Source organism: Pteropus medius, unplaced genomic scaffold (assembly GCF_902729225.1).
Source record: "Pteropus medius unplaced genomic scaffold, Ma_sr-lr_union100, whole genome shotgun sequence".
NCBI classification, from domain to species: Eukaryota; Metazoa; Chordata; class Mammalia; order Chiroptera; family Pteropodidae; genus Pteropus; species Pteropus medius.
The window spans coordinates 5,463,531-5,489,411 of record NW_024340849.1 but is presented as its reverse complement, the minus strand read 5'-3'; the positions used below and the strand labels follow the sequence as shown (position 1 = coordinate 5,489,411).

The following is a 25,881-nucleotide window of genomic DNA, read 5'->3' as shown; positions in this document are numbered from 1 at the left end:
TTGTCACGTGGATCATTCTAGGCTCCTTCCCTTGCTTATCTGGGACCCCTCACTTCCGCAGTGAGAAGCCTGACTCCTGCCGTCCACCATCTGTTGCTTAGTTGTTTAATCCCAGTCTGCACGTCGAGTGCTCTCAGAACGTTAACCTGGACTCTCACAGGAAACGGCTTTGTCAGCTGAGTCAGCGCACTGTATATTGATCTTTGCCACTACGCTCCGGTCCTTTCCAAAGTTACTTAAGTCAGCAGCTATTCCCTCGCCCGCTTCCACGAGGCTGCTTCATACACTCGTATTACAGTTGGGTGATCTAGTCACGTTCTGCCATCTCGGGGGTCCACGCTTCCCACTGAAAGGCTTTGGCTGCTACCGACTTGCATAAAAAGGGAGCCCACTTTAAAAAGGCAAACGCTGAGCTTTTGTTGATGTGATTTTTTGCTTGCAGAATCTCGTGATTCTGGCCATTTCACACACCTAAGTTAACGGTCACCGTTAATGAACTTGCGACCTGGCTATAAACATAATTGTAAAATCTGCCTCCCGGTACAAGCGCTTCATCTCACAGATGCATAAACTGAGACTGAGATTCATGCAGTAAATTTTTACAATCACATGGAGTAACAACAGCAGATTAGCATTCAGGCTATTCGAAGAAATGTTCTTTTCACCACTTTTCTATATTCTGTCAGATACAATTATTATCATAAACATAACTTTATCATAAGCATAATATTCTCTAATTATATTCAGAATTAAAATTTTTTGAAGATACCTAGAGTTACTATCAGGAGGAAATAAACAAACATTTCATTCCTCAATAGGTTTTAATAGCATATTAGTCTTCAGGTTCAAGTGCATCAGTGCAGAGAGGACTCTGGTTTCTGCCTTGGGCTTTTGTCCAGGAGATTTCCTGAAGGATAGCTGGACTCTAGCCGCTGATAAGAATCCTTCTCCCAAGGAAAGCTCTAACACGCCAGCTTTACAATACTAAGGAGCTCTAAGTAGTCCTCCATGCCAGCATTTATTTGTTTAGACTTTCTATTTAAATGTTAGGTTTAATAGAACTGGAGCTCCATAATCTAAGTATCCATCATTCATGCCAGAGTTCTCCCTGGGCCTCATTAATTAATCTTCGGCATGATCATGACGTATGCAACATTACTCAACATCTCTCTTGGTCGGAAGCTACTAAAACAGCATCTCATTAGAGCAACTGGCAGTGCTTACATTATGTTATTCACTATCACTCTCTTGCCAGGAAAAAGAAAACAAAAGTGAATTTTCGTTGCCCTGAAAGGTCCGAAGAGCAATATAAATGGGATCAAGCACGGCATAAATCACCTATGTTTCTGCATTGTTGACTCTCTTGCAGTCAGATCTTGTAATAAGTAAGGCATGTTAGTTCAGTACTAGAAACTCTCATTTCTAAATTTCAATATTATTTTCTCTCTCTCTTTTTCCTCATTCTCTCGTTATGCATGCAGACGCATGTGCACATCCTCCTCCCTATCTGCAATGAAAGAGAATTACGTAGTAAATTAGATTATTTACCACCTAAACCGAATCATAGTTATACACCGGGTATTTCTGAATGCTCCATAAAATCCATTCTAGTCTTTATTTGATAATTGGAATTCCTCTTTGATGTCTTTCTCCTTCATGCCCCTATCCAAATAACCAATAATTCTTTCGTTGAGTTTTGACTTTTTGTACTGGCTACTTCTTTTAAATTCCCACAGTTTTTTATACTTTATCCCAGATCTGGGTTTCATTTCTCAATGGACTCAAAACTATATTCCCCAAGGGAGAGTCCCTAGCTATCCTCTCTGCATTTTAATTTATGCAACTAACATTTATTTAAGGCACCGCGGCATCAACTTGGAAAGGAGTACAAACATATTCTGAGTCTCAACCCGTGCTATTTTAAGCAATAATTGCAAGATATCCTAATGAGTACTCTACAAAAGAATAAATATACTCTTTGCCCCCAAATACCTCTTGTATTTTTTCCTGTAAATCTTCGCTCAAGTTATTCTTCCTAAACAGGAAAGACTTCTTTTTCTACTTAGCTTATTAAAATTCAGCATATTTATTTGTTCAGAGTCAGTATTAATGGTCCTCTATTCCATGGAATTTTTGGTGACAGTTCCAACGGGAATGAAACTCTCATTTCTAAATTTCAATATTATTTGATTATTTAATATTATCTAACTCTTCTATTTCACAATTTCACACATCTCTAAAATGTTGTTATGACAATATGTTAAGCATTTAAGAGACATTGTCTCATTTTTGCACATTCAGTGTACCGAATTCGGAACCAGAGAGGCTTACGTCTGTGTCTTGTCTCTAGAACTTTCTCGCTGAATAGCTTTGGCCTGGTCTGTTAACCATGACTCTGAATCTATCAAATTAGAAATATTATGGTGCCTCCTAATGTTATTTTCAAGATTAAAAAAAAGGTTATGCATGTGATCGTATTATCATTATTATCAGCATGGTTACCATTTTGTAGACCACTGAGCTAATGCACCAAAGCAGCGGGGACCGACAGGACCTCAGCAGTGACAAATGGCAGAGCTCAGGTCCCTGATTTCAGAGCCCTTACCCAGAAATACCACACTACGTCCTATATGGCACATTTTAATTTTCCTTGTGACTGAACAGTTATCATTTGTGCTGTAAGTATTGAGCAGACATTAGCTGCATCTTAAGGACAAAAACATTTTGTGTGCCTTGTCTGCTTTGTTTTGTGTAATGATGCATAACTAGCACTATCTTCTAAATCTGTCTGAATCCGAAGCTGAGTTAGGCTTTGAACAGGTCAAGTGAGGTTGTCAGCAGCATAACCTGGCTAGCAGATGCTGCTTTAAGTGAATCACCAAAAGTTAGAGAACCAAGATGAATGCGATGTGTCAAAGAAAAATTGCTCTGGACAGAGGTAACTAGGCAAGGAAAACTTTATTTAAGATGATTGCAATAGGGAAAAGAGAATGAACTCAACTCTTCTAAAAAGATGAGGATTTTCGAGCACTAGGTGGGCTAGAAGAAAAATACCAGGGCATTAGAGAAGAACTTTGTCCATGTGACTAAGCCATCTGTGTTTGCCGACAGGCACTTATGAAGCTAGGCTCCTATGTTCCCATAGAGACTGAGATACGGGGACCCTCTCTTTCTGGATGATTACATTTCGAGGGGATCACTCCCAGGTCCCTGAGAAAGACATTCCTGTTTGTAAAAACTATCAAGAGGCTGGGAAAAGAGCTAAGGCAAGGAAAGAATTTGCAATTGCAAGTTTTCTAAAGTGAAAGCACTAAGAAACTGGTGGTCAGGGGCTTAGAATGAGGAAGAAAACTATCTGATGTTTCGTCAAGCTGGGGACAACGGTAAGGCCATTAGGGTCAGAAGTGACCCTCGTCCAAAGTGTGTCTTTAATCAGTGCGTTCCATGTGTGTCAGATCACCTGGAGGACTTGTCAGAACAGATGTCCCTGCCCTGCCACCGCCCCTTGGGGATTCTGATTCGTAATTTGTTCTGGATTGATGCTGAAACTGCTCTAGAAGGCTTTGTGTCAGGTTAGCTGGTCCACTAACTTGCCCTTATTGGCAGGCATCTCAAAGATGCAACCTAGACTGTTAGACCTTACACGAGTTATTCAAAGTTAAGGAGAAAATTAATTGTCCAGATATGTGTAGAATGTATTTAATGGAAGGTGATGCTAAGAAGTAATAAAAACATTATAATTTTTTTGTTGGATTTGTATATGTATATTAAGTTCTGAATTGATGAAAACTATGTATGTATGCTAGCATCTTAATAAAACATCCATCTTTGTTTTGAATGAGCAAAAAATATTGTCATACAGTAAAATTTCTTAAAATGCAATAGGCTTTCATTTTTAATTTTTGCTTAAGGAATTTTAATTGGCTAGTCATTACAGAGCAAAATTAAGTCTACAACCAGCAAGTATTTTACAAATAAATGGGTAACTCCATTGATTAATTTTTCTACTTGAGAATTTTTCAAATGAAGGATATTACTAGCCATTAATAGCCATTAATAAGTGTAACCTTTTATTTATTAAGGCTTTTTGAATTTTATAAATGAATTTTTTGTTAGGTAGCCAAGATTCATCAGGCATTACTCTTGTAGGCTGATGATGCTTATCAGGTAACGCTTGCTGTTTCACAGTTTCATATTACCTTAAGCCAAGGCCTTAGAAATGTACGCCAAATTTAGTTCTTAGTTGGCCAGTAATAAACTCAAAACTTTTGGCGCTTCCATAATCTGGTGAGTAAACAAGTTATTTTTTGAGCTATAAATACATGAAAATCTGATCATTTTCTATGGGATTTTTATCTAGGTCCTACTATTTGTCTCAGATTTAAATAGGTTAAATTATAATATTTAATCAGTACATTTAGTCTATAGAAATTACATGGAAATATATTTTAGGTAATTTGAGTCTAATCCATGTCATCATTTCCAATTCAGAGTTTTGGCTTATGGTGAAATAGAAATGGAGAGCATCATACAACTTCATTTTCTCTCTGCTTGCTCTAGTCACTTTCCTCATCGATAGAAAAGAAGGTGATTTCTCACCAAGATGAGTTTAGTATTCCTTTCACTCCTGATTTCACTTCTGTCACTTATATTTTCAGTATCAAATCCACATATAGATCATTCTGTTCTCCTCTCCACCCTCTTCCCAATGTTCTCAGTCCTTCTGTTCTCGCGAGGGTTCCCCACTGTTTCGTGACTTCAACCTCTGGACATCGTCCATCTGTATCTTTTTCCCTCTCTTCTTCACTCTGGCCACTGTATTTTTTCTTAGTAAATTATTGTCACTATATTGAAAACATTAAGTGTCCTTTTTAAACAGACATCTCAGAAATTTCTGTCAAAACTTGGTAGTACTTGAGAGCCCTCTCTTCTGTTTGAACAAAGAGCTCTGGTCCCCTAGCCCCATTTTGCAGTCAATGTCTTGAGGAAGGAAAGCATTTATCAGACAAATTGGTAGAGACGTTGGTGTCATTTTTAGACTATACAGAAATGCTTCTTTGATTCTGCTGGAATAATACATATTAAAGAAAGGGCATTTTCTCATTTTAAAAAGTGAAAATAAATTTTTTTCCTGTCAATTATAGATAGAATGTATTTAACTACTCAGAACTCTAATAGAATACATTAGGTAATAATTTTCTTAGCAAATCTGGTAATATTTTTCTTTAAATGAGTATTCACTGTCAATTTTAAGATATTTATGGAAATAAATTTGCTTTAAAACTCAAATGTCAGTGGTGGTTAAATATTTATAAATGTGTGCATTGTTTTCTCAACCAACAGCCTTATAAAAAAACATCAATTTCAAAGTCTGTTCTTTTGGGGTCAAATCAATACAGACAGTCATTTTGAAAGGTGGTGACATTTGTGATACTTTAAAAGAAATGAGAGATAAAAGTACAAATATATCCTTTAAAAAAAGATACTACATATTTAGTTATGTTAACCCAATATTTTATCCTCCATCAGAAAAAAATGATTACTGAACCAAATAACTCAGTCCTCTACATTATGTAGAAACTGCTTCAAATTTAAATTGTAAACTGCATATGTTCAAATAAATGTATGTATAATATTGCTTATTACACAATTCCAATGTTAACTCAAAATTAGCTCTGAAAATTTTTCTTCTTTTCAACCACTTTAATTGTGTCCTCATTATCCTCTAAAAAATTATTTTTAGTGTGGCTTGTCATGTTTTCTATAATACAGAATAAGGCATGTCTGCATTATGCCAACAGATTTTTCTATTCAGCCAAATTGAATAAAAATAAAGTACTAGACATTATGTCACAGAAGAGTATAAAAATGGAATCAATTCATATTATGCAAATATAATCATTAACCAGACAACCACATGAAAGGAACTTTAGTGGTTGTTTTCTTTAAATGACTAATATGAGAAGTTCATGTTAGAATACATTCCATATGGACAAAATAATTGTTTTGAGTACTCAATAGGAAAATTAAGTACTTAAATTTAAGTTATAATTAATAAATTCTACCTTTTCTAAGTTTAGATTCTTATAAAGTAAATTACTTTGTTGTCCTTTCGATGATTTGTCCCTTGATTTGAAAACCATGGAAATTATCTTCCTTTTTATAATTCATAAATCGTTGGTTTGTATACTTCAATAGAAATGTTTGGTTACCAGCAAATGCTTGGAGCATGGGGACACTGCCAGAAATCCCGTCGGAGCGGGGTGTGTATGTATGTCTGCAAACGGCAAGAGATTTCGTAGTACCACTCATCCAATCATGCCACTCTTGTTTAGATCTATTCTTTAAGTCTTCTAAGGTAAGGGATGCCAACTTTTGCCAGTGAATATACCTTGTCAATGTATGAAATGTGATGTATTATAATAAAGAGACTGATCACTTAAGATCTTAGTTGTTCAGTTAGTTAAAATGACTTGAAATAATTGGATAGAAAAGCAGTTGAATAAAATGAGCACTATTTGTGGTTCTTTATCTTTCTGTGTATATCTAAATTACAGCAGTTATATTATTACATCATTAGTTTAGCTGAGCTGCATAGAGTCAAGCCTCGTGCATCGATTCTTTGAATGTCCAGTGTCTTGCATCTAGCTGGTTTTCGATAAATGCTTGTATATTTTCAGACAAGGCAATCAAATTTATTTACTTAAGAATATGTCTGCCTAGTCCCTTCTGAAGAAGTATTGAGGTTGCGTGGGATAAAGTTTTTAGGATAAACTTAGATGTGTATTCATTAACCCTTTTGTGTCCTGAAACAGGTGTATGCTCACACAGAATGGCCTTGCCTCGCTGCATTCTGTGTTGGCTGTAAAGCTTTGCAATACCTAAGATACTTAGGAAGATGATTTTAAATAAGATAAAATAAATTGCAGTTCCAGTTCTAAATAGCATATTTATGAAGCCAAGAGCCCAAGTCTAGAATTCGAATACTTAGTGTGTGCGTTAACCGTCAGGCTCAAATTAAGTCTATATCCCCAGCAACATACGAATAATCAGAAATGCCTGTTACGTTTGCCCCCAAATAAATTGCGAACGTGAAGCCCTCTCCTTCATGTCTGCTTGAGTGCTGCCTTACCTCTCAGCCTCTTTACTGCAATAACCTCTAGAGTATGTGCCCATAAGCAGAATTCCTGGTCATTGGGAATACTTACCTTTAAAACGAGCTCCAGTTTTCAAAATTGGTGTGTACCATGTTACATCACCTCCAGCAATGGTTTAGAGTCCCAGGTGTTTTTAGAGATGGTTTTAGCTGCGGGCAGTCACTTGCACTTACATATACATTTTATAATCACCTTGTCAGTGTCTACTTAAAACGTCTGCCAGGATTTAGATTATGATCGTGTTGAATCTATAGGAATTTGGAAAGAAATGGTACATTTCTTCATTTATAAATCTCCTCTAAGTTCTCCCAGAGATGTGTAATTTTCATTATAGATGTCTTTTCTGGGTCTTGGTATATTTTTTTCTAAGTATTTTATGTTGCGTGCTGCTGTAAAGAGTACTATTTTTTTTAAAACTTTATTTTCCAATTGTTAAGTTGCTAATATATAGGAATGTAGTCATTCTTTTGCATTTTAAACCTTGTAGTTGATATATTCACTCATTAGCTCTACTTCATCTTTAGAGATCTCTTAGAAATTTAAAATATGAAATTATGCTATCTGAAAATAAAAAATTTATTTTTCCTTTCTTTCCAATATGTATGCCTTCATCTTACTTCTTTGCTTCATTGTCCAGACAAGACAGCTTATCTTGACTGTGATGAGATGACTCATCCTTTTCCAGCACCTGTATTTAGTGAAACTGAGTAGGAATAAGTAACTAACCTACAAGTCCCACTGTTTCTAGTGGCATTTTTAACCCAGGTCTCTTTGATTATGCTATAGCTGTCTAGTCTCCAAAATTACATATCTCTGTAAGTAAAAGAAAATAAAATGCTTAATCTTATGCACGGATTCAGAGTTATCAGACTGTAATCACACCAGCGGGTCAACTGGATTTTCAGATAATGACACCTTTACAGCTAATCCTCCTCAGCTAGGTTAGTTTTTGGTGACCAGCGACAAAGTCTGAAACAGCATGGTTATGTCACATGCACCTGTCCTTGGTCCCAGATGCGGCTGTGGGACAGACTTAGCTGGAGTAGTTATTGCTTTTGCTCTTTCATAAATGTTAAATCACCCTGAATTTGAGGATATTAAAGATGCCAGCCGTCATTTTTAATTGGCAAGTATCTAATTTTTCACTAATAATTCCCACACAACTTATTTAACTTACTGAAAACTTTTCATTTAAAAATCTTAAAGTCCGTTTTCCTTCATTTCTGCCCTTATCATTGTGCAAAAGGCTAACAGTGTGTGTTGTGAATCGGTAGGTTGGTGTTTTATAAATAAAAGAACCAAAACGGCTCCAAAATGGATGCACTATTTTATTATCCTTTAGAGAAGGTGCTGAAGAAGTGAGCTTGTTATGAAATGTATTTCCCTAAAGGCTGAAGGCTCCGTTAGCATGTCCCTGTTCTAACAGCACGCGCGACATCAAATAAATTTGATGTAGCAGATGATTGTCTTCTGAACTATATGAGAAACATCGCATAATTCTGTTTATTGGTTCTAAAATGTTGACATTATTATAATACAAGTTTTAATCTTCATGTTGATTTATATATATATCTTTGTTTCTAGGCATACAACCTATAACTATGACTCATATTTTTGCGTATTTTTATATATATTATTGGATGTATTTTATATAATATTGGATATATTTTAAATATATATTTTTTCTTTCTGCATGATTCTTATTAAATTTTAATTCTTTAAGTGTGACATTTTATTTATAATAAAATTGACTAATCAAAAATGCGCCTTGTATAAAGCGTGATATAACTCTCACTTTTTAAAGGGAAGAAGTATGGGGTAGTGGGGGAAATACTAGGTTAGGAGCAGTAGAACTGAGTTCTAGTCGTACATATTTAATTACGAAGTGCCAATGATTTTAGGGAAATTATATAGTCTCTATTTTCTCATCTATGAAATTAAAACCAGGATCATTTAGATGATCTCATTAGATATATGGTGTTTACAAATATCTAATACTTTCTTTCATTATAATAAATAATAAGCAGACAAAATATCGTTTAATTTTAATGCAATTAATATAAAAGTCTATTCAAAATGAATCTACTATTTCCTGAAGACTGAGGGTATGGGTATGCAAATGTGATGCTGTCCAGTCAGTCCATATGTGGGAGGGCCATGCTCTAAATTCTCATCTGCCTAAAGCAATTGTTGTGGGTACCAATTAGAGAAATGTGATGTAAGATTGTCAATATGTAAATGAAAGGTGAGATTCTCACAAAGTACTTAAGAATTTTGATCACCAAGTTCATTTTGATCCACTGCCCATCTGTGTTTGTGGTTCTCTCGGCCTCTGTAGCATCTCTTACATTGGACCCCTCCTCTTTTTCCCATTTTGCTGTAGTAACCGCATTCTTCTCTCTGGTTCTTCTCACTGCAGTGCTTACTCCTTGTACGTGCTTCAACCCAGGCTCAAGTTCAACCTAACAGAGATTCGTTGCTGTATCCTGGCTATATGCTATAACTTTTGAATTAAATGCCTTGAATTTTACCAATCAACTAGTCTTTGGCGCATTAAAACTGTCCCACTAGAACAATAAATTCTTTTGGAGTCATAGCTCTTTCTAATTCTTATTACAGAAAAAGAAACTCTTATATATTTATAAGCAATAATACTTTTGTTTCCCCAAGCTTGGGAGATAGCAGGAATTAGAATGAGGAAATGTACTGATGTGAAATTTTGAATTTTTCAGTTTTCTCTCTCAAAAATCTTTATTCATTGTGCAATATTTAAACTGTTCAAAGATTTTAAAAATAATAAAATCAATACTTATATAATCTCCAATCAACAAGCCTAAGAAAAAATTTTATTTATATAGTTAAATACCCTCTGCGTATCCCTTCAAATGTCCTGATTTACTACTGGCTTTCACTCAAAATATCCAGGTTTGCATAAATTACACACTTATGATATATTTTGACAAATAGCATTTTGCACTTCAATGTAGTTAACATTTATCAATCTTTACCTTTACGTCCTGTGCATTTGATGTACAAAGAAATCCTTCTTAAGCCTCATGTAATATATTGATTATTCTATAGTTGCTTCTCAAAATTTTTAAGTGTAGCTTTTTGTATTGACAGTATTTATCCCCAGGGACCGCTTTTGTATATGGTGAGAGGTTTTGAGTAATACTTGTTCCTTGGAGTTTCCCCATATAAGTAATCAGTTTCATTACTTATTACTTCAACCTAGTATCATTTATTGAGTAGTCTTTCACTCCATGGTTCTGACTTCCAGCTCTGTTGTGTATTAGTATTCCATGTGTGTGCGTGCCAGTTTATAAGCTCTCTATTTTCACCTCTTTATCTATCTAGTGTGCATCAATACCACACACTATTAGTTATTATACCTCCGTTAGAAGTCTTCCTATCGGAAAGGGAAAAACTTTTATTTCATTCTCCTGTAGCATCTTAGATTTGCAAAGTTGCGCAAAGGAGCATGCGTGGGTTTTGGTTGGAGTTTGTTTATAGATTAGTGTAAGGAGAATCAATGCGAATCATTGTTTGCGCATATATTTCTGCATTTCCTTAGGACTTTAATATTTTTTATTTTGGATGTAATGGGTATGTCTTTAATATCATTAATGTCTTTTAATGTCAGATGTTTTCTCCATAAAAGTCTTAATCGCTTTTCTTAGATTTCTTCCCGTTTTATATTTTCGGTGCCATAGTAAAACTTATCTTTTCATCTTACGTTTTCTACACCTTTGTTGCTGATGAATTGATTACTGTCTGTTGATTTTATTGTTGGCTGACTTGCTGAAATCTCTGTAATTCTAATAATTTGATATGGAGTCACCTTTTTTTTTTAATGTAGTCAGTGTAATTTCCATAAAGAATGAGTTTGGTTTCTTTTACCTCTTTCTAACCCTTATATAATTTTTATTTTTTCTTTAATTAATGAACCCGCTAGGAATTTCATACATATAATAGGTGTATTGTATATAATATGTATGATAAAGGATATTCTCATCACATTGCTGATTTTAAGGGTATTACTACTATGTTTTGTTATTAAATATAATGTTTCTATGTTTTCTTAGGTTATATTAAAAATAAATATTTAGAGTTCTTTGTGATTTCCAAACCAAAAAATGAAAATGACTTAGAATGCAATCATTCAGGCAAGCCCTAAATTTCCCCGTGAAAATTTCGATTCTAGAAAATGATATATCAATGCCTACAAAGTTCTAAGTGATAAGAAATCCTACCCCAAAAATCTTGTACTTGGCCAAATTATTATCTAAATGTCAATGCAACAAACATACCTTCCTAAACATGAAAAATCTTAAGAAATATAGCACCTAGAAAGAATTACTGAAAAATAATAATGAAATACAAAATCCTGCCAAAAAATAAATGGAGATGACATAGGGACAGGACCAAAGCCAGACTCAATATCTACACAATGAGCATAAGGTCTCACAGATTCAGACATTTATGAAGAAATTTAATCCAGCCAAATAGTCAAATAATAAAGATATGTGGCCATATTCAAGGATGTAAGAACTAAAGGAATATACCTACAAACCCTGCTTAGAGCAAATAACTTAAATAAAATCAGGTCCTTTGAAATATGTGTGGATATAATTACCTCAAGAATAGAGAATCTAGGTAAAAGGCTTTGATATGTATTGAATCCATTGATCTTTAAATAATTTAGTCAATTATGAACAGAAGGCAAAGTAAATACTCTAGAATTTGCTATGTAAAAATATGAGTAATGAAATACAAAATGCTAAATATATATGTATTATTAAAATAAAAAATAAAAGGAATGTTTAACTTTTATTAAGTATAGTTTTATTAAATATATCTCATTTTTCTAAAATTAACTCTGACTGTCCATCCATTTAACCATGTACATGAACAAAGTATATAGGAGGTTGATCATTTTAACAATTATAGTTCTTTTTACTTGGTGAATATTCCTGTCTTCTTTACATTTTTATCATGTTTAAAATTTTTATAATTTGCATAAATGTTATTTTCCAAAAAAATCACATCGTTATTCTTATTTAGTCTTAATTTAAACAATAAGAGATACAGCCTATGAATTCATGTGTATTAATATACCCACAATATATCACAAAATTCTTTGTTTTAAAAGGATTCTTAATAGTGATTTAGTTCAATTTCCTCATTTTACTGGAGAGAATCAGAAAGTCCAAGTGACTCAGAGGGCTGTATGGTATCACTTAGCTGGTTAGTGACTGAATGAATGAGGGATCGATTTAATAAAACTTAAATTAATTAATTGAAAATATTATGCAGACAAAAGAATATGCACATTGACGTACAAGACAGAAGTATTTAAATCCTGTTCAAATAATGACAGATAAAATGATTCATAAGGATGATTCACTTCGATTTTATAAAAGACCTTTGAATGCTGGATTTACTTCTGCATTCTGCCTCTGATTCTGCCTGGTTAACTGACTCCCACCCTAATCACCTTCCCCTCACTCAGCCTTGTCTTCCCAGGCTGTGACTATCACTGTCGTGGTACTTTCTGCAGTGATTTGAAATTATGTTTCGTATGCCGGCCTGCCCCCACTAAACTATGCGTTACATCAAGGCAGGATCTATCACCACATTCCCCAGCGCCTAGCACAATGCCATAGACTATTAAGTGCCCTGTGAATAGTTGTTGAAGTGATTGAATTATGTTTAGGAATCTATGCACTCAACTAATTATTGAGCATTGATTATGAGTAATACATATTGATAAGAGCTGAATCATTCTTCTAAGTCTAGAAGAGTGTGAATTTTATGCAAATATGCGAACTTCTACTTCTGGTCTTATGTTTTTGAACAGGGAACGATTGATGACCTCTATCTGGCAAACACATTTTAAAGAGATCACTATTACCTGGCCAGGACACCAATACAATCTCGTTCACAGAGGGAAGTCACTCTCTCTGCTTTTATGTGATTTTTATAACAGTCTGTCTTAAAAGTGTATTGACAATACAGAGCAACAAGTCCACAATGTACTGGAGATATGGCTTCTAGTAAAAATAAGCTCCTTAGAAAGCTTTGTGTATTGTTATTTTTTTCGAGAGGAATGATTGAAGGATTTTTTAAAAAGGACTTGTATCTAAGCAGAGATTTTAAAATAAAACTGTCATGTTCAATTTGATGTTTCATGATTGTGACGTATGAAAAATACCGTGAAGCTACAGGGCTATCATTATTTTATCGAAATACCAAGTAAATAGGCTCTTTTTCCTATGTATCTTCTTGGTTGGGAAAAAAATGCATTTTGGAAATAGAAATGTTATTTTGATGTACGAGAACCTGCAAAGAAGATAACCATGAAAAGAGTGAGGAGAAAGATAAGCCTTGTAGCAAGTCCTATGGCATTTAGATTACGGCAGAGACCACCGCGGACCTGGCGTCCGATTTTTCGTATTGTTGCTTTTAAGCAACTCCGCGTCGCCCTTCCATGTTCTCCAAGCAGAATAGTTAAAACGAGCACCTTAGATGGTTTCTTTCTCCTTTACTGTGCTGTCCTTTATTGTCCAACTCCCTTAATCACTGGGATCCTTCACTCTCGAGTTACTCCTGTGACCTTTCGGATCTTCAGAATCCCTTCTCCCCGTGTCCCCTCTTTTCCCACGGTGAATGGAGTTTTCCATCATACTTTCTAACGATTGTTATTTGTTATATTAAGATTTCGGACTGTTGATAATTTTATAAACTATCTTTGTGAAGTGAATTCTCTTATGCTCTATAATAGGTTGCAGCTGATTCTGCTCTTTCCCAGTATATAGTTACTCCAACTACAAATTGTTTTAGCTGTTCTTTCTAACGTTTCCATCTCTAATTTCTTTCTCTTTTATAATTGCACTGGTTAATATTTCTGCTAACGTGTAAATTGTTATACTGCTAAAGGTCATCTTTGTTGTCACCCTGATTGGCAGAAATGTTATCATGTTTTTGTTTTTTTGTTTTTTAATTATAATGCTGGTTTGGGGGCTCATTTCAGTGGTGGGGGAGGGAGGAGAGAAGAGTGTATATTTTATCCTGTTGGCGTATATATATCATTAACCTTTTTTTATACTTGATCTTAGCCAAAAGCCTGAAAAGTGATCATTACCTTCTTCTTAACTCACTTAATATTATATTTATTTGTGCTCTGTTTCCCCAAATTATTTGCCCTTTGAAGACAAGTATGAGTTTCTTTCTTATTGTAAGCATGTCTTACACATTGTCAGCATTCATTTATTGTGCAATTTGAATTATAAGTTCAGCCTCTAAAATTCTCATCACATAGGCACTGTGTCATCTCGCATCATCACAAGAAGAAGGGTGAATACAGTACAATAAGAGATTTTGTAAGAGAGAGACCACATTCACATGACTTTTATTACAGCATATTATTATAATGGTTCTATTTTATTAGTAGTTATTGTTGTTAATCTCTTATTGTGCCTCATTTATAAATTAAACTTTAGTATAGGTATGTATGTATAGGGAAAAACAGTATATATATATATATATAGGGTTCAATAATATTCATGGTCTCAGGCATCCACTAGGAGTCTTGGAACGTATCCTCCTAGAGATTAGGGGAGACTACTCTATTATCAAAAATTCAAGTCGTACACCTTAAATATACACACATTTTATTTTTCGGTTATACTTCAGTAAAGCTGTTAATAAAAAAAAAAAAAAATGTGTTGGTGAGGAGTCCTGAGTCCCTAGAGGGCTTGGTTTGAGTAAAATGAAGTAGGGGATACGCAGAAAGGCCGATGTAGGGATGGCGTGCTCAGCTTCGTATGCGAGGCTTCTGCCGGATGAGCAAGCAGAATCCACCAAAGATGCCCTGGAATTGAGAAAATGTTGGGATGATGATTTTTGATGGTGGTGTACAGAATAGTTGAAAACGAAAGCAGAAGTAGGAAGCCAAATTAGCAAACTAGAATAATAATTCAGTATTGTGCCAAACTGTAAGTTACTTCACTTTTCTGCCTGAGCATCCCATCTGTAGGCAGTGAGAAACATACTGCCTCGTTGGGTTTTGATGTGGTTTAAATTATGTTGATAATCTGCGCATCCCTTAGAACCGTGGGGAAGCATCATAAGGACCGAAGATACCGGTTATTATTATTGAAAGTCAAGATTGCTGCTGCCCAAGGGAATTAGTGCCTAAAATGTTGTCCCAAGAGAAAAGTCAGGTTACACCATAGAACTAAAATAATATGAAAACAAATATAGAGCACCCACATCTAATACTGCAGCTCCAAACAGAAAGCCAGTGTGTTTTTTAAATGGCAGCCAAAGCTAGAAAAATGATAGAAATAAAAATATAAAGTAGATAAGAAACACGGTGTACCTTTTGCAAGGAAATTAACTTTCTTTCTGAGTAAAAATTCCTGCTTGAGACGTTTCATTTCAAGGTAGCTTCACACATCTGAAATCAGTCATCCTGTGAGCTGTTTTTTCCCTGAGCTTTCGTGTCTTCTTCATGCTATGAGGGAGGCTTCTGTTCAGGGAATGAGCGTGGATTAGCGCCTCAAGCTTCCAGGTGCCTGCGCTCTCAGATGCCATTTAGTTTAGATCTTGATTTGCTTTTGTTCTTATTGTTGTTGTTGTTGTTTAAATCTGTTTTTTACTGCATAAGATTTAGGTCCTTAAAATGAAAAGATGCAAAGCTTGTCCAAAGGGGTATTTTTAAAACAGTCTGTTTGGGGGCAAGAATTTATTTCTAAGTAGGCACATGGATTAAAGAGTTCTTTATGGTTTAATCACAAACAAACCCAGTACTGGCCTTAGGTTCCCAGGTTTCAGACAGAGGAAAGTCAGTTTCAAATCCTTTCTCCTGTTTTTCCTTTAAGTCATCTTTTTTGGTCTCTCCTGTCACTTGAGTTTTCAGACATGAAATGTTGCGACTGTGCTGAAATTTTCGGTGTATCAGAATAAATGGGTAATGCTCCTTCGCTGGCTGGTTTCCAGTTCTTGAGAGCAAGGGCTGTCTCCCAGACATTTAGAATACATTTCTCTGTGATTAAGGGAACAGAGAACTAATGAGAAAAGGGGTAGGTTTGAGGGAAGAAAGAGAAATGCAAGTTTAAGAGAGGATTTAATGGGAGAAGCGACAAATGTTTCACAAGACTTTGGGTTTAGTTCATGAAAGTTCTTTAAAGGCAAGCTTCGGAATTCAAAATTTCGTTGCTAAGCAGTGGGCGATGCTGAGGCATTGAAAGCTTTGTCGTTGTTCTTTGTTCATTTGTTATTTGGTTGGAAGCGATACCTGACCCAAGCTGTGCTTTAAGACGTCTAATATGGAAATAGTTAAGTGGGATTGGAGCAAAACACACGTGAAGACAGGAGATCAGATGGGAGGTTAATAGAACAGTGTTTCTCGGAGCGAGATTCCATTCGATTTTAGTAGCAAAAATGAAACTAGAGGAAGGATGCTGTGCGTAGGTGATTAAATGTATTTGCCAATTAAATGGGTATTTTTTTCTGGAGTGGAGTGAAAAGCTTTGGAAGGCCGCCGAGGGGAAAAAAAGGAAAGCAATTTAAGAAATTTTATTAATCCATTACAAATTAGGAAAAGAGTAAAATGAGTTTATTAAAAAGATTAAAACAAAAAGTAAGATGATGAAAAGTTCAATTATATCGGTAACCACATAACGTAAATGGATTACGCATTGACATTAATAACCGAAAGTCATATATGTACAGCTAGAAAGGAAATAATTGACAAATTTGACTGTTAAAATTAAAAACTTGTGCATGAAAAATTATAATAAGGTGAAAAGTCAAGCTACGATAAAAAGAAAGGTATTTCCAACACATCTGCCTGATAAAGGAATTAAAATTAAAATATATTTTAAAATTCCTACAAATCACCAAGCAAAAACAAAAAGAAACAAATATGTCAGCATGGATAAAGCTCAGTCATATAATTCGATGTGAAAATTAGGTTTTATAATGTTTTATACATGATATTTGATACTATTAATTTAAAATAGAAAAACAGTAATAAATATTGCTTATGAAGGTATGAAAATAAAATGGACATAGAAAGTCCTTGATTGGAAAAATCCTCATGACCTTTAAGATAATATATGGTGTTGCAGTACATATACAAATTATTAGTGACTCCTAACCCTACAAGCACTGGAATTTCCTTTAGATCACTACAAAATTTCTCTTACAATTGACATTTTAGTAACTCCTTAAATTCACTACCAATTCTGGTGGTTTTTAATGGCCAGTTTCTAAAACCAGTAACTTTATTTACAATCAAGTTTATTACCAGAAAACTCACATCTGTTTAAACGATAGTGTAAGTCCCCCAGGTAAAGCCAACATCTGAATGTCGTCATTGTGTTTAAAGAGCAATGGATTATTCAAGGTTTGGAATAATTCTCTTTTGGGTTTAAACATTTCATTCAGGATAATTCAGAAGGTATGTAGACTTAAGCCAAGCCTACAAATTTGAAACAGAAGTAATGGAAATGTGTTCGCTGATTTGATATTTTAAATGTATTGAACTTCACAGTTTTGAAGAGGCAGCGAAAAAGCACTAAGTGTTGAGTAGCGGGGAAAGGATGAACATTGGATGAGTATGCAAATTTACATCAAGAAACCAAAGTAAGACACTGTCTTCATAAGGAGGGCACATTAAATAGTAAGGAATTATTCTATGAGGTAGACTGGAAAGCATCCATTTTACAGTAAGGCTACAGTTTATAACTTTCTCAAGAGCAGTTTTGGGAATGCAAATGTTAAAATGTCATGTCAGAGCTCAATAGACCTAAAATTAAACTCCTCATTTCTTAAGTTTTCTGACAATTGCATAAATGCCATCATTCACTTATCTATGTAGATGTATCTTAGCTGTATCTTTAATTCATTTTTCTCCTTTACTCACATTGAGTTTATTATGAAGTTCTAAATTTTTCTCATAATACTTCTCATCTTGAGTTTATCTTCTCTCTCTCCACTGTCTTCAGTACAGTCGGGTTGTAGTCTTGTTCTCTGGAAGGAAGGCACTAATTACCTAATGACATTCTTATATTTTCAGGGTCAATGTCAACCCCTGCTACTGGTCTAATATAGTTTAAATATTATTTCCATAATATCGCTCCCAATCAAACTAATCATTAACTCCCATTTTCTGCTGTATCAAATGGAAATTCTTTGACTTTGCAGATTCTCTCCCATTTTAATTTTTATTCTTTATTTTTTTCTAGACCCCCCCCCCAACCCCCGCCTCCAACTTAAGCCATTCTCACCGCATCACAGGAGGCATCTTCCTGTTGGGTTTTGCCCAGAGATTTTTGGATGGTTTAGGTAAAAGAAAGGGGGGGAAAAAAATCAATGGCAACACCAAAATTTGTAGCTGTGTGGCTAAAAACATGCTTATCAAATGGAGGACTTAAGAAACCCAGGAGGAGAAGTAAACTGAAGAGGAAATATTTTGAGCTAGGCTTTAGACATTTGATTTGCTCACCAGTCAAAATGTCAGTTGGAAATCGTGATCCTAAGACTTTAGGAATCGGGTCTTGGCATGATGGAACCCTATGCTAACCACATCCATGAAACAAAAACAAACTGGCCATACAGGGGGATACTTTTCACTGATTATCAAATTCCAGCTCTGCAAGTGACCGATGAAAATAAACGCCATGAATTTCAAACAGCATATGTTGCTCTAGGGCCAACGAATATTCTGATTTTAGAGAAACTAAAACCCACAGGACGTGGTTCTTTCCTGGATATCTTGAGCAGGGAGAAGGGACTTTTTTGTTTTCTATCACGTCAGTGTGGGGCTCTCTGAAAGCAGGGAGGTGGATGAGTGTAATTGCAAATATCCTTCCAGTGCCTGTGAGTGTTTCTAAAAATTGCTGCTTCTTGGGGTTCTGCTCAGCGGTTGTACTCTACAACTAGTTTTCATTGTCATGATAATGATGACAGTTTCACACTCTCAACTGAAAACTCACTGCTGCTGTGAAGCATTTCATTTCTGGCTGTGACTCCAGACCACGTGTGTGTTCCCTCTGAGTAGTTTATCAACGGCACGGTAGACGAATGCAAGAGAGAGAACTATATATGTTCAGGTGAAAAACAGAACACACTTGGCGTCCTCAAAAATTGCCGCTAGTGCCAATTTTGGAATCATAATCTGTCCTTTATGAATTTTTAATGTGTTTTGCTGGATAAAGAGAAAGCAAGATAAGGGGATCAGAAAACACTAACACATGTGTTTTGGTCTTTCCAACCACATGAAATGAGAAAAGTTGAGATAGACATGTTGCTTGCTCTTTAAGCATTTTTCCCATTATTAACAGATAGCAATATTTACATTCTGCATTAAACAGTGGTGAATGATGCAAAGCTCTTCAATTGGAGTTGGTGAGAACTTTCTCCTAAACATGAACTTTAAATTATAATAACCAGTGAGAAAAGAAAGAATTTTTTAAAAAATTTTTGGTCCTCTCATTTATATTTAAATAGGTGGGTCTTTCTACAGAAGTAGCTGAATATATATTTATGTATTAACCACTTTTTACAAAAACAAAGTGTGTCTTTCTATAGTACCATATGCATTTTGTGAGGGGACGAAGACCCAGGACTAAGTAATTGAAATCACTCAGAGCGTCAGCCTGCAGTCACTGTTCATGGATGGGCTTTGCTTGTTTGTTTGTTTCTTGTCTTGATATGTTCATCTGGTACACTGTTATGAATAAATAATTGACTCCTGTACGCCAAGTTATCATCTATATAGTATCTTGCTTTCAGAAAGGAACAAACATAAGCTACCCCTGATGTGCCACTTTCTTCTATACTCTTTAAAAATCTCTGAGATGAAGTTTCTGTGAGCCTCGTTAGTGCAGTGGGCCCTCGAGTTTGACAGCCTCTGAAATCAGAAATTCTTCAGAGTTCCTAACCCAAATCCTATTTGAAGTACAGGGTCCACTAGGTCAATATCTTGTGATAGAAGAGGCCCATTAAATTTGACGTTTGGCTACGTTAAAGCTTGGGAATGGGTCCTAGCTCGATAACGTAATTACAGCTGTGAGCTAAAGCCAGGAAAGCTGCCGCCCACTTCACGGTGAGTCTTACGTGGACAAAGGGCATCCTATGGCACAGTCACCTTGGAAGAAAGAAAGCCCTAAGGAAAAGGGACGGCTCTAAAGGAAAATGGAAGGGATTAAAGGCTAATGCAGTGGAAAACTGAGGCCGGGAAGCAGCTGGGAATCCTGGGAATGTCTGGAGTCTTGGCAACAACGTGGAAGTGTCTAGAAGGAAAGTCTGAAGGATACCCAAGAGCCTGTTTGGCGAGACGACTGGCATGTTTAGGAGATAACTCTGCGAAGATGCAATCAGTTACTTCCCCAGGAGGGAGCAGAGCGGCGTCTCAACAGCGATGGGGCAGGAGCTTCACCTTGTAAGAGACAGGCCGTGGGAGAAGGTGGGCGTCCTGGAAGCAGGGATTCCGCTGCTAAGCGACCAGGTGGTCCCCGCATCTTTAGATGCCTTGAAGGGCCAAGCAGTGTCGCAGGGGGCCACACCGCCCCCTCCCACGTGCTGCCAGTGAAAGCAAGTTAGGTCTTAGAGAAGTTAAAGTAAATTCTGTAAGACAAGGCAGAACCCGCATTGAGAATTAATAAATAAATTAATTAATAAATAGCAGAAACTGCACTGAAAATAAAATTATTCTGATTTTCAGAAAACCGTATTCTATCTCGGAAGCTAAGCAGGGTCGGGCCTGGTTAGTACTTGGATGGGAGACCACCGAGGAAGACCAGGTGCTATAGGCATAAAAAAATAAACACACACACACACACACACACACACACACATACATATACACTTAGGCATTACTATATAATACCCTGAATTCTAATATAAGCATGTGTGATTTATATTAATGATTGAGTGAAATTATTTATCTTGTGCAAAAATTACTATACTATATTGTGGAGAAAGTAATTTTTGGAAGAGATCAAATCTGATGCTTTTTTTTTTGTCATCTGTATATTGATAAATGTAAATAGCTATATTGATTAACAATACCCAAACCATTGTGAAATTAGCAGGAACTCATTTGTATTCAATGGAATATTTAGAAAGTTTTGTCTATTCATATAAACCAATTCTCAAAATCATCAGAATTATTTGAAATCTTTAAAATATATTGGTATAAGCAACGATTTTTACAATATATGCAGATATGCATAATGGTTATGGATGTGCCAAAGCAAGAATGTTGCTAAGAGCAGTTTATCTGTTTTGTCTTGTCAACTCTGTTATTTTTAAATGCATTTAAAAAAATGTATTCCCAGTAGATTAATTGAATAGATAAATTCCTGACGTAGAAAGCTACATAATAAGATTCCTTTATTTCATTTCAGATTTTCAGGCGATGCTGGTTGGTTTTCAAGAAGGCTTCCAGTAAAGGACCTCGAAGGCTAGAGAAATTTCCAGATGAAAAGGCGGCATATTTCAGAAGCTTCCACAAGGTAAGCTGCAGCCTGAGAACTGCTGGGGAGGAACGGGATCCTTGGCAACAACTTAGGGAGACATTTCTTTTGATAGATGAAATCTGCAGAGGCGAAAACGCATGGCCAGAATAAAATGTCTCTGTTCCAAGAAAATGCAAAAGTTATTTTTCTCCTCTATTTTAATCGTCTGCTGTAAATGCCAGCGGTACCTCTGCAAAATGAAAGACTCATTTTTATTGCCGCTTTGCAAAATGAGATGACCCCATAACTCACCACGATCGTTGCCCAAGGTGCTGAGTAGGCATTTTCCCCTCCGTTCAGGTCACTTGTGCGTTTGTTACTCGGATTTAAACTGTCGGCAGCATTTAGGAGATGCACCTTCTGAGGCTGGAGTTAGCAGCGCGAATGACACTGTGAACATCACACGCGTTTGCTGTCACAGCCTTAACCAGACAGTGACGGATGTCACACGCGCTGAGGTGTAGAGATGTGGCAGAAACGCTGTGAACGAAACATCAGTTTCTTAAGAATTAAAAGTCTGTAAGCAATAACCCTAGAATGTGGCTAAACACGCCACCCGAAGTTATCTTTGGAGAAAACATCAAACCGCGGGTAGGTATTTGATGGTGACTGTGGAGGATTCGTTTATGACCAGCGCTGACAGGTGTTGATTTTTGGTGGAACGTCTGAAGAAGCTCAGTTAAGACCCCCGCTCCTTATCGGGTATAATACTGAGAAAGGAATGAGTTTGTGGAATTTACCTGATATCATATATAGTTTTGATTTCTCTGTTTCTAAAAATAGAGTAGTTTCTGGGGTACGGGGGTGAGTGGGGTAGTGGCAGGCTAGGGGAACACAGAGGATTTTTAGGTTGATGAAACTATTCTTTTTGAAGCTATATCTAATAAAAACATGGAACATATAGTTAAAAACCTTCCTACCAAGAGAACGACAGGTCCATATCATTTTACTCATAAATCCTACAACACGTTTAAGGTGGAAAAAAGAATCTATGTAAATACTTAAGGAAAATAGAAAAGGAGGAAATCTTTTCAGCTTACCTCATCAGACCAGTGACTAGACAAAGTGACTGACCAATATTCCTACAACCCCAAATTTCTTAACAAGCAAATCTAATTCAACAATATATTGAAATGATAACATATGATCAACAGAGATTTATGATAGAAATGCAAAGTTGTTTTAACATTCGAAAATCAATCAATGTAATGATGTAGAGTAAAAGAGAAGATATATCATAGGATCCTTTAAGTAGATACGGAAAAGACATTTGACAAAATTTACCATCCATTTATGATGTAAAACTGTCAGAAAATTAAGAATGGAGTGAACTTCCTTAATGAAAAAAAGTATATCTAACGAAAACCTATTGAAAAGAAAAAAGAACCGTTTTTATCCTCAATGACATAATTGTTGAAAACCCTTGCTCATCTTTAAAACAAGTACTAGAACTAATGAACAGATTTAGTAAATGGTATGTCTATAATCAGTTGCACTTTTAATAATAAGGTTAATACCTGGTAAATTAAAAATTTTAAAAAGAACCAAATTCGTAATAGTGCTAACAAATCATTATGAATAAAATTATCAAAGCACATATAAAACCAACCTTTTTGGCACCAGGAACCAGGGCTCCTATGAGAATCTAATGCCTGATGATCTGAAGAGGAGCTGAGGCGGTGATGCCGGCACTGGGGGGTGGCTGCAGACACAGATGAAGCTCCACTGGCTCACCTGCTACTCACCTCCTGCTGTGCGGCCCGGGTCCTAACAGGCCACAGACCTGTACTAGTTAATGGCCCCGGGAGTTGGAGACTCCAGCTCTACACTGAAAATTATGGAACATAATTGAGAAAATTAAGGAGAGAGGATAAAACAAGTAATGAATTATAAAATATTCCTAGATTAGTAGATTCAATATCATTTGAATGTCAGTTCTCCTCAAATGGTTATATAACATAACCATTAACATAATCGTAATAAAAATTCCAGGAGTCATTTTTTGTAGATATCGATAATCTCATTCCATTTGGATATTGTGTAACCTACAAAGTTACAGAAATCATGATAATGTGATTTTTTTTGCAAGGGAATATATAGATCAGTGGAAAGGAATAGAGAGGTTAGAAATGAATTCACACATATATGGGCTATTGCATTTGACGAAGATATGAAGACAAGTTAACAGGAAAAGAAACTTCAACGAATAGTGTTGGAACAGCTGGAGGTTTCTACGTAGATCAGTGAACATTGATTTTACTTCACACCGTATACACAATAAGCTCAAAACAGATAGTTGGTCTAAATTTAAATGCTGAAACTATAAAACTCCAGTAGCAAAGAGAAGACACTTTGCGGTAAGCAAGCATTTCTCAGGATACAATAAGTGTGAACCATAAGAAAAAACTGGAAAATCGAACAATATTGAAATTTAAAACTTTTTCTCTTCAACAGATCCAATCAACAAAATAAAAAAGCAAGTAAGTCTGGAAAAAAAATTATACAAATGTGTATCTGACCAAGAAAAATATATCCGAAATACTTAAAGAACTCTTTCGACTCAATAATGAGAAGATAAACCAATATTTAAAAATTGGCAAAAGACGTGAAACATTTTTCAAAATAAGATATATGAACAGCAAATAAGAATATGAGAAGATGCCCAAATCATATCTGTAAAATTTAAATTCAAACCCAAATAAGATACCATTACCCACCCATTAGAATGGCTAAAGTTTTAAAGACTGAACCTAACTAGAGTTTTTGAGAATACAGAGCAACTGAGACTCATCTATTGCTAATAAAAATGGAAATTTTTGCATGCACTTTGTAAAAACTGTTGGTTAGTTACTTTGAAAAGTTAAATGTACAACTATCCAGCTATCCAGCTATTCCATTTCTGGGAATAGAACCCCCCGCTTCGCCCCCCCCCAAAAGAAATGAAGAGTCACGTCCAAAATAAAAAATGTACAAAAATGTTCATAGCAGCTTTATTCAAAGTAGCCAAAATGTGGAAACAACCCAAACAGAATGAATATTGTGATATATTCATCAATGGAATACCACTGAACAATAGAAAGGAAACACCATCTGATGCTCATAACAGATGAATCTCAGAGTCATTATGTTGATTAAAAAGACATTGGACGTAAAATAATACATATTGTATGACATCATACTTACTTAATAGTAAAAAAAAATCACATCATTGGTCAACTAGATTGAGGGAGGAATGGATGGAAGGATGGACTGCAAATGAACAGAACAAATTTGGGATGGGGGGTGATGGATGTGTTCTTTATCTTTATTGTGATGGTAATTTAAAAAGTGCATATGAATATCAAAGCTCATGCAATTGTCCACTTTAAATGATGCAACTTGTGTATAAATTATTCTTCAATAAAGTTAATAAGCAAAAAGACCATTCTGGAAAATAGACTGTTGAAAAAGATTAAGAATCTTGACTGTGTGTGTGTGTGTGTGTGTGTGTGTGTGTGTGTGTGTGTGTGTGTGTTGGGAACATTTAAGATCTACTCTCTTATCAACTTGCAGGTCTGTTGGTCAAAACTGTTAGCTGTAGTCGCCATTCCATACATTAGATCCTCAGGCCTTATTTGTCCTACCCTTTGGCCAGTGATGATGGACATGCTAACTAACTTCATTGTGGTAATCATTTCACAACAAATATGTGTATCCAAACAAACATCAGATTGTACATTGTATACCTTAAGCTTGTATACAATGTTATATGTCAATTATATCAGTAATAAAGTTGGAATGAGAAGGAATCTTAACCACATTAGACAGCGGGTAAGCTTGTAGGCTCTGGACTCCAGCTCTCATATTTAACTTCTGTGTGACCTTCTATTTTTCTCCTCTGACAGATTAAGATAATAATAGTGCCTACTGAAGAGAAGTATTGCAAGGAATAAATGGTATTATAGACATGCAATGAGATTAAATATAACTAGATGTTATTAACAAATGAAATTTTATAGCTAAGCATATGACTACCTACTTGACATAAGGTAAGTTGAAGCAAATGCGAGCCTTATTAGTCTAGGCTAGATGTGATGGTGACCTGATGGTGACATATTGGTATTGAAGTTGGAGGTCAAAGGACAAATCTGGGATGTGGTTTGTGAAAACTGACAGGACTTACTTAGGGGTTGGATGCTGGATGTAAGTGAAAG

At 35.6% G+C, this 25,881-nt stretch overlaps 1 protein-coding gene across 1 annotated transcript in view; it reads left to right on the top strand.

The window, feature by feature from the left end:
* Nucleotides 1-25,881, top strand: part of DOK6 (docking protein 6) — a 272,262-nt gene that overhangs the window by 59,961 nt on the left and 186,420 nt on the right. The window contains exon 2 of the mRNA XM_039839865.1: nt 21,578-21,685. Within this exon, the coding sequence (XP_039695799.1) occupies nt 21,578-21,685 (108 nt within the window). The remainder of the gene's footprint in view (nt 1-21,577; nt 21,686-25,881) is intronic.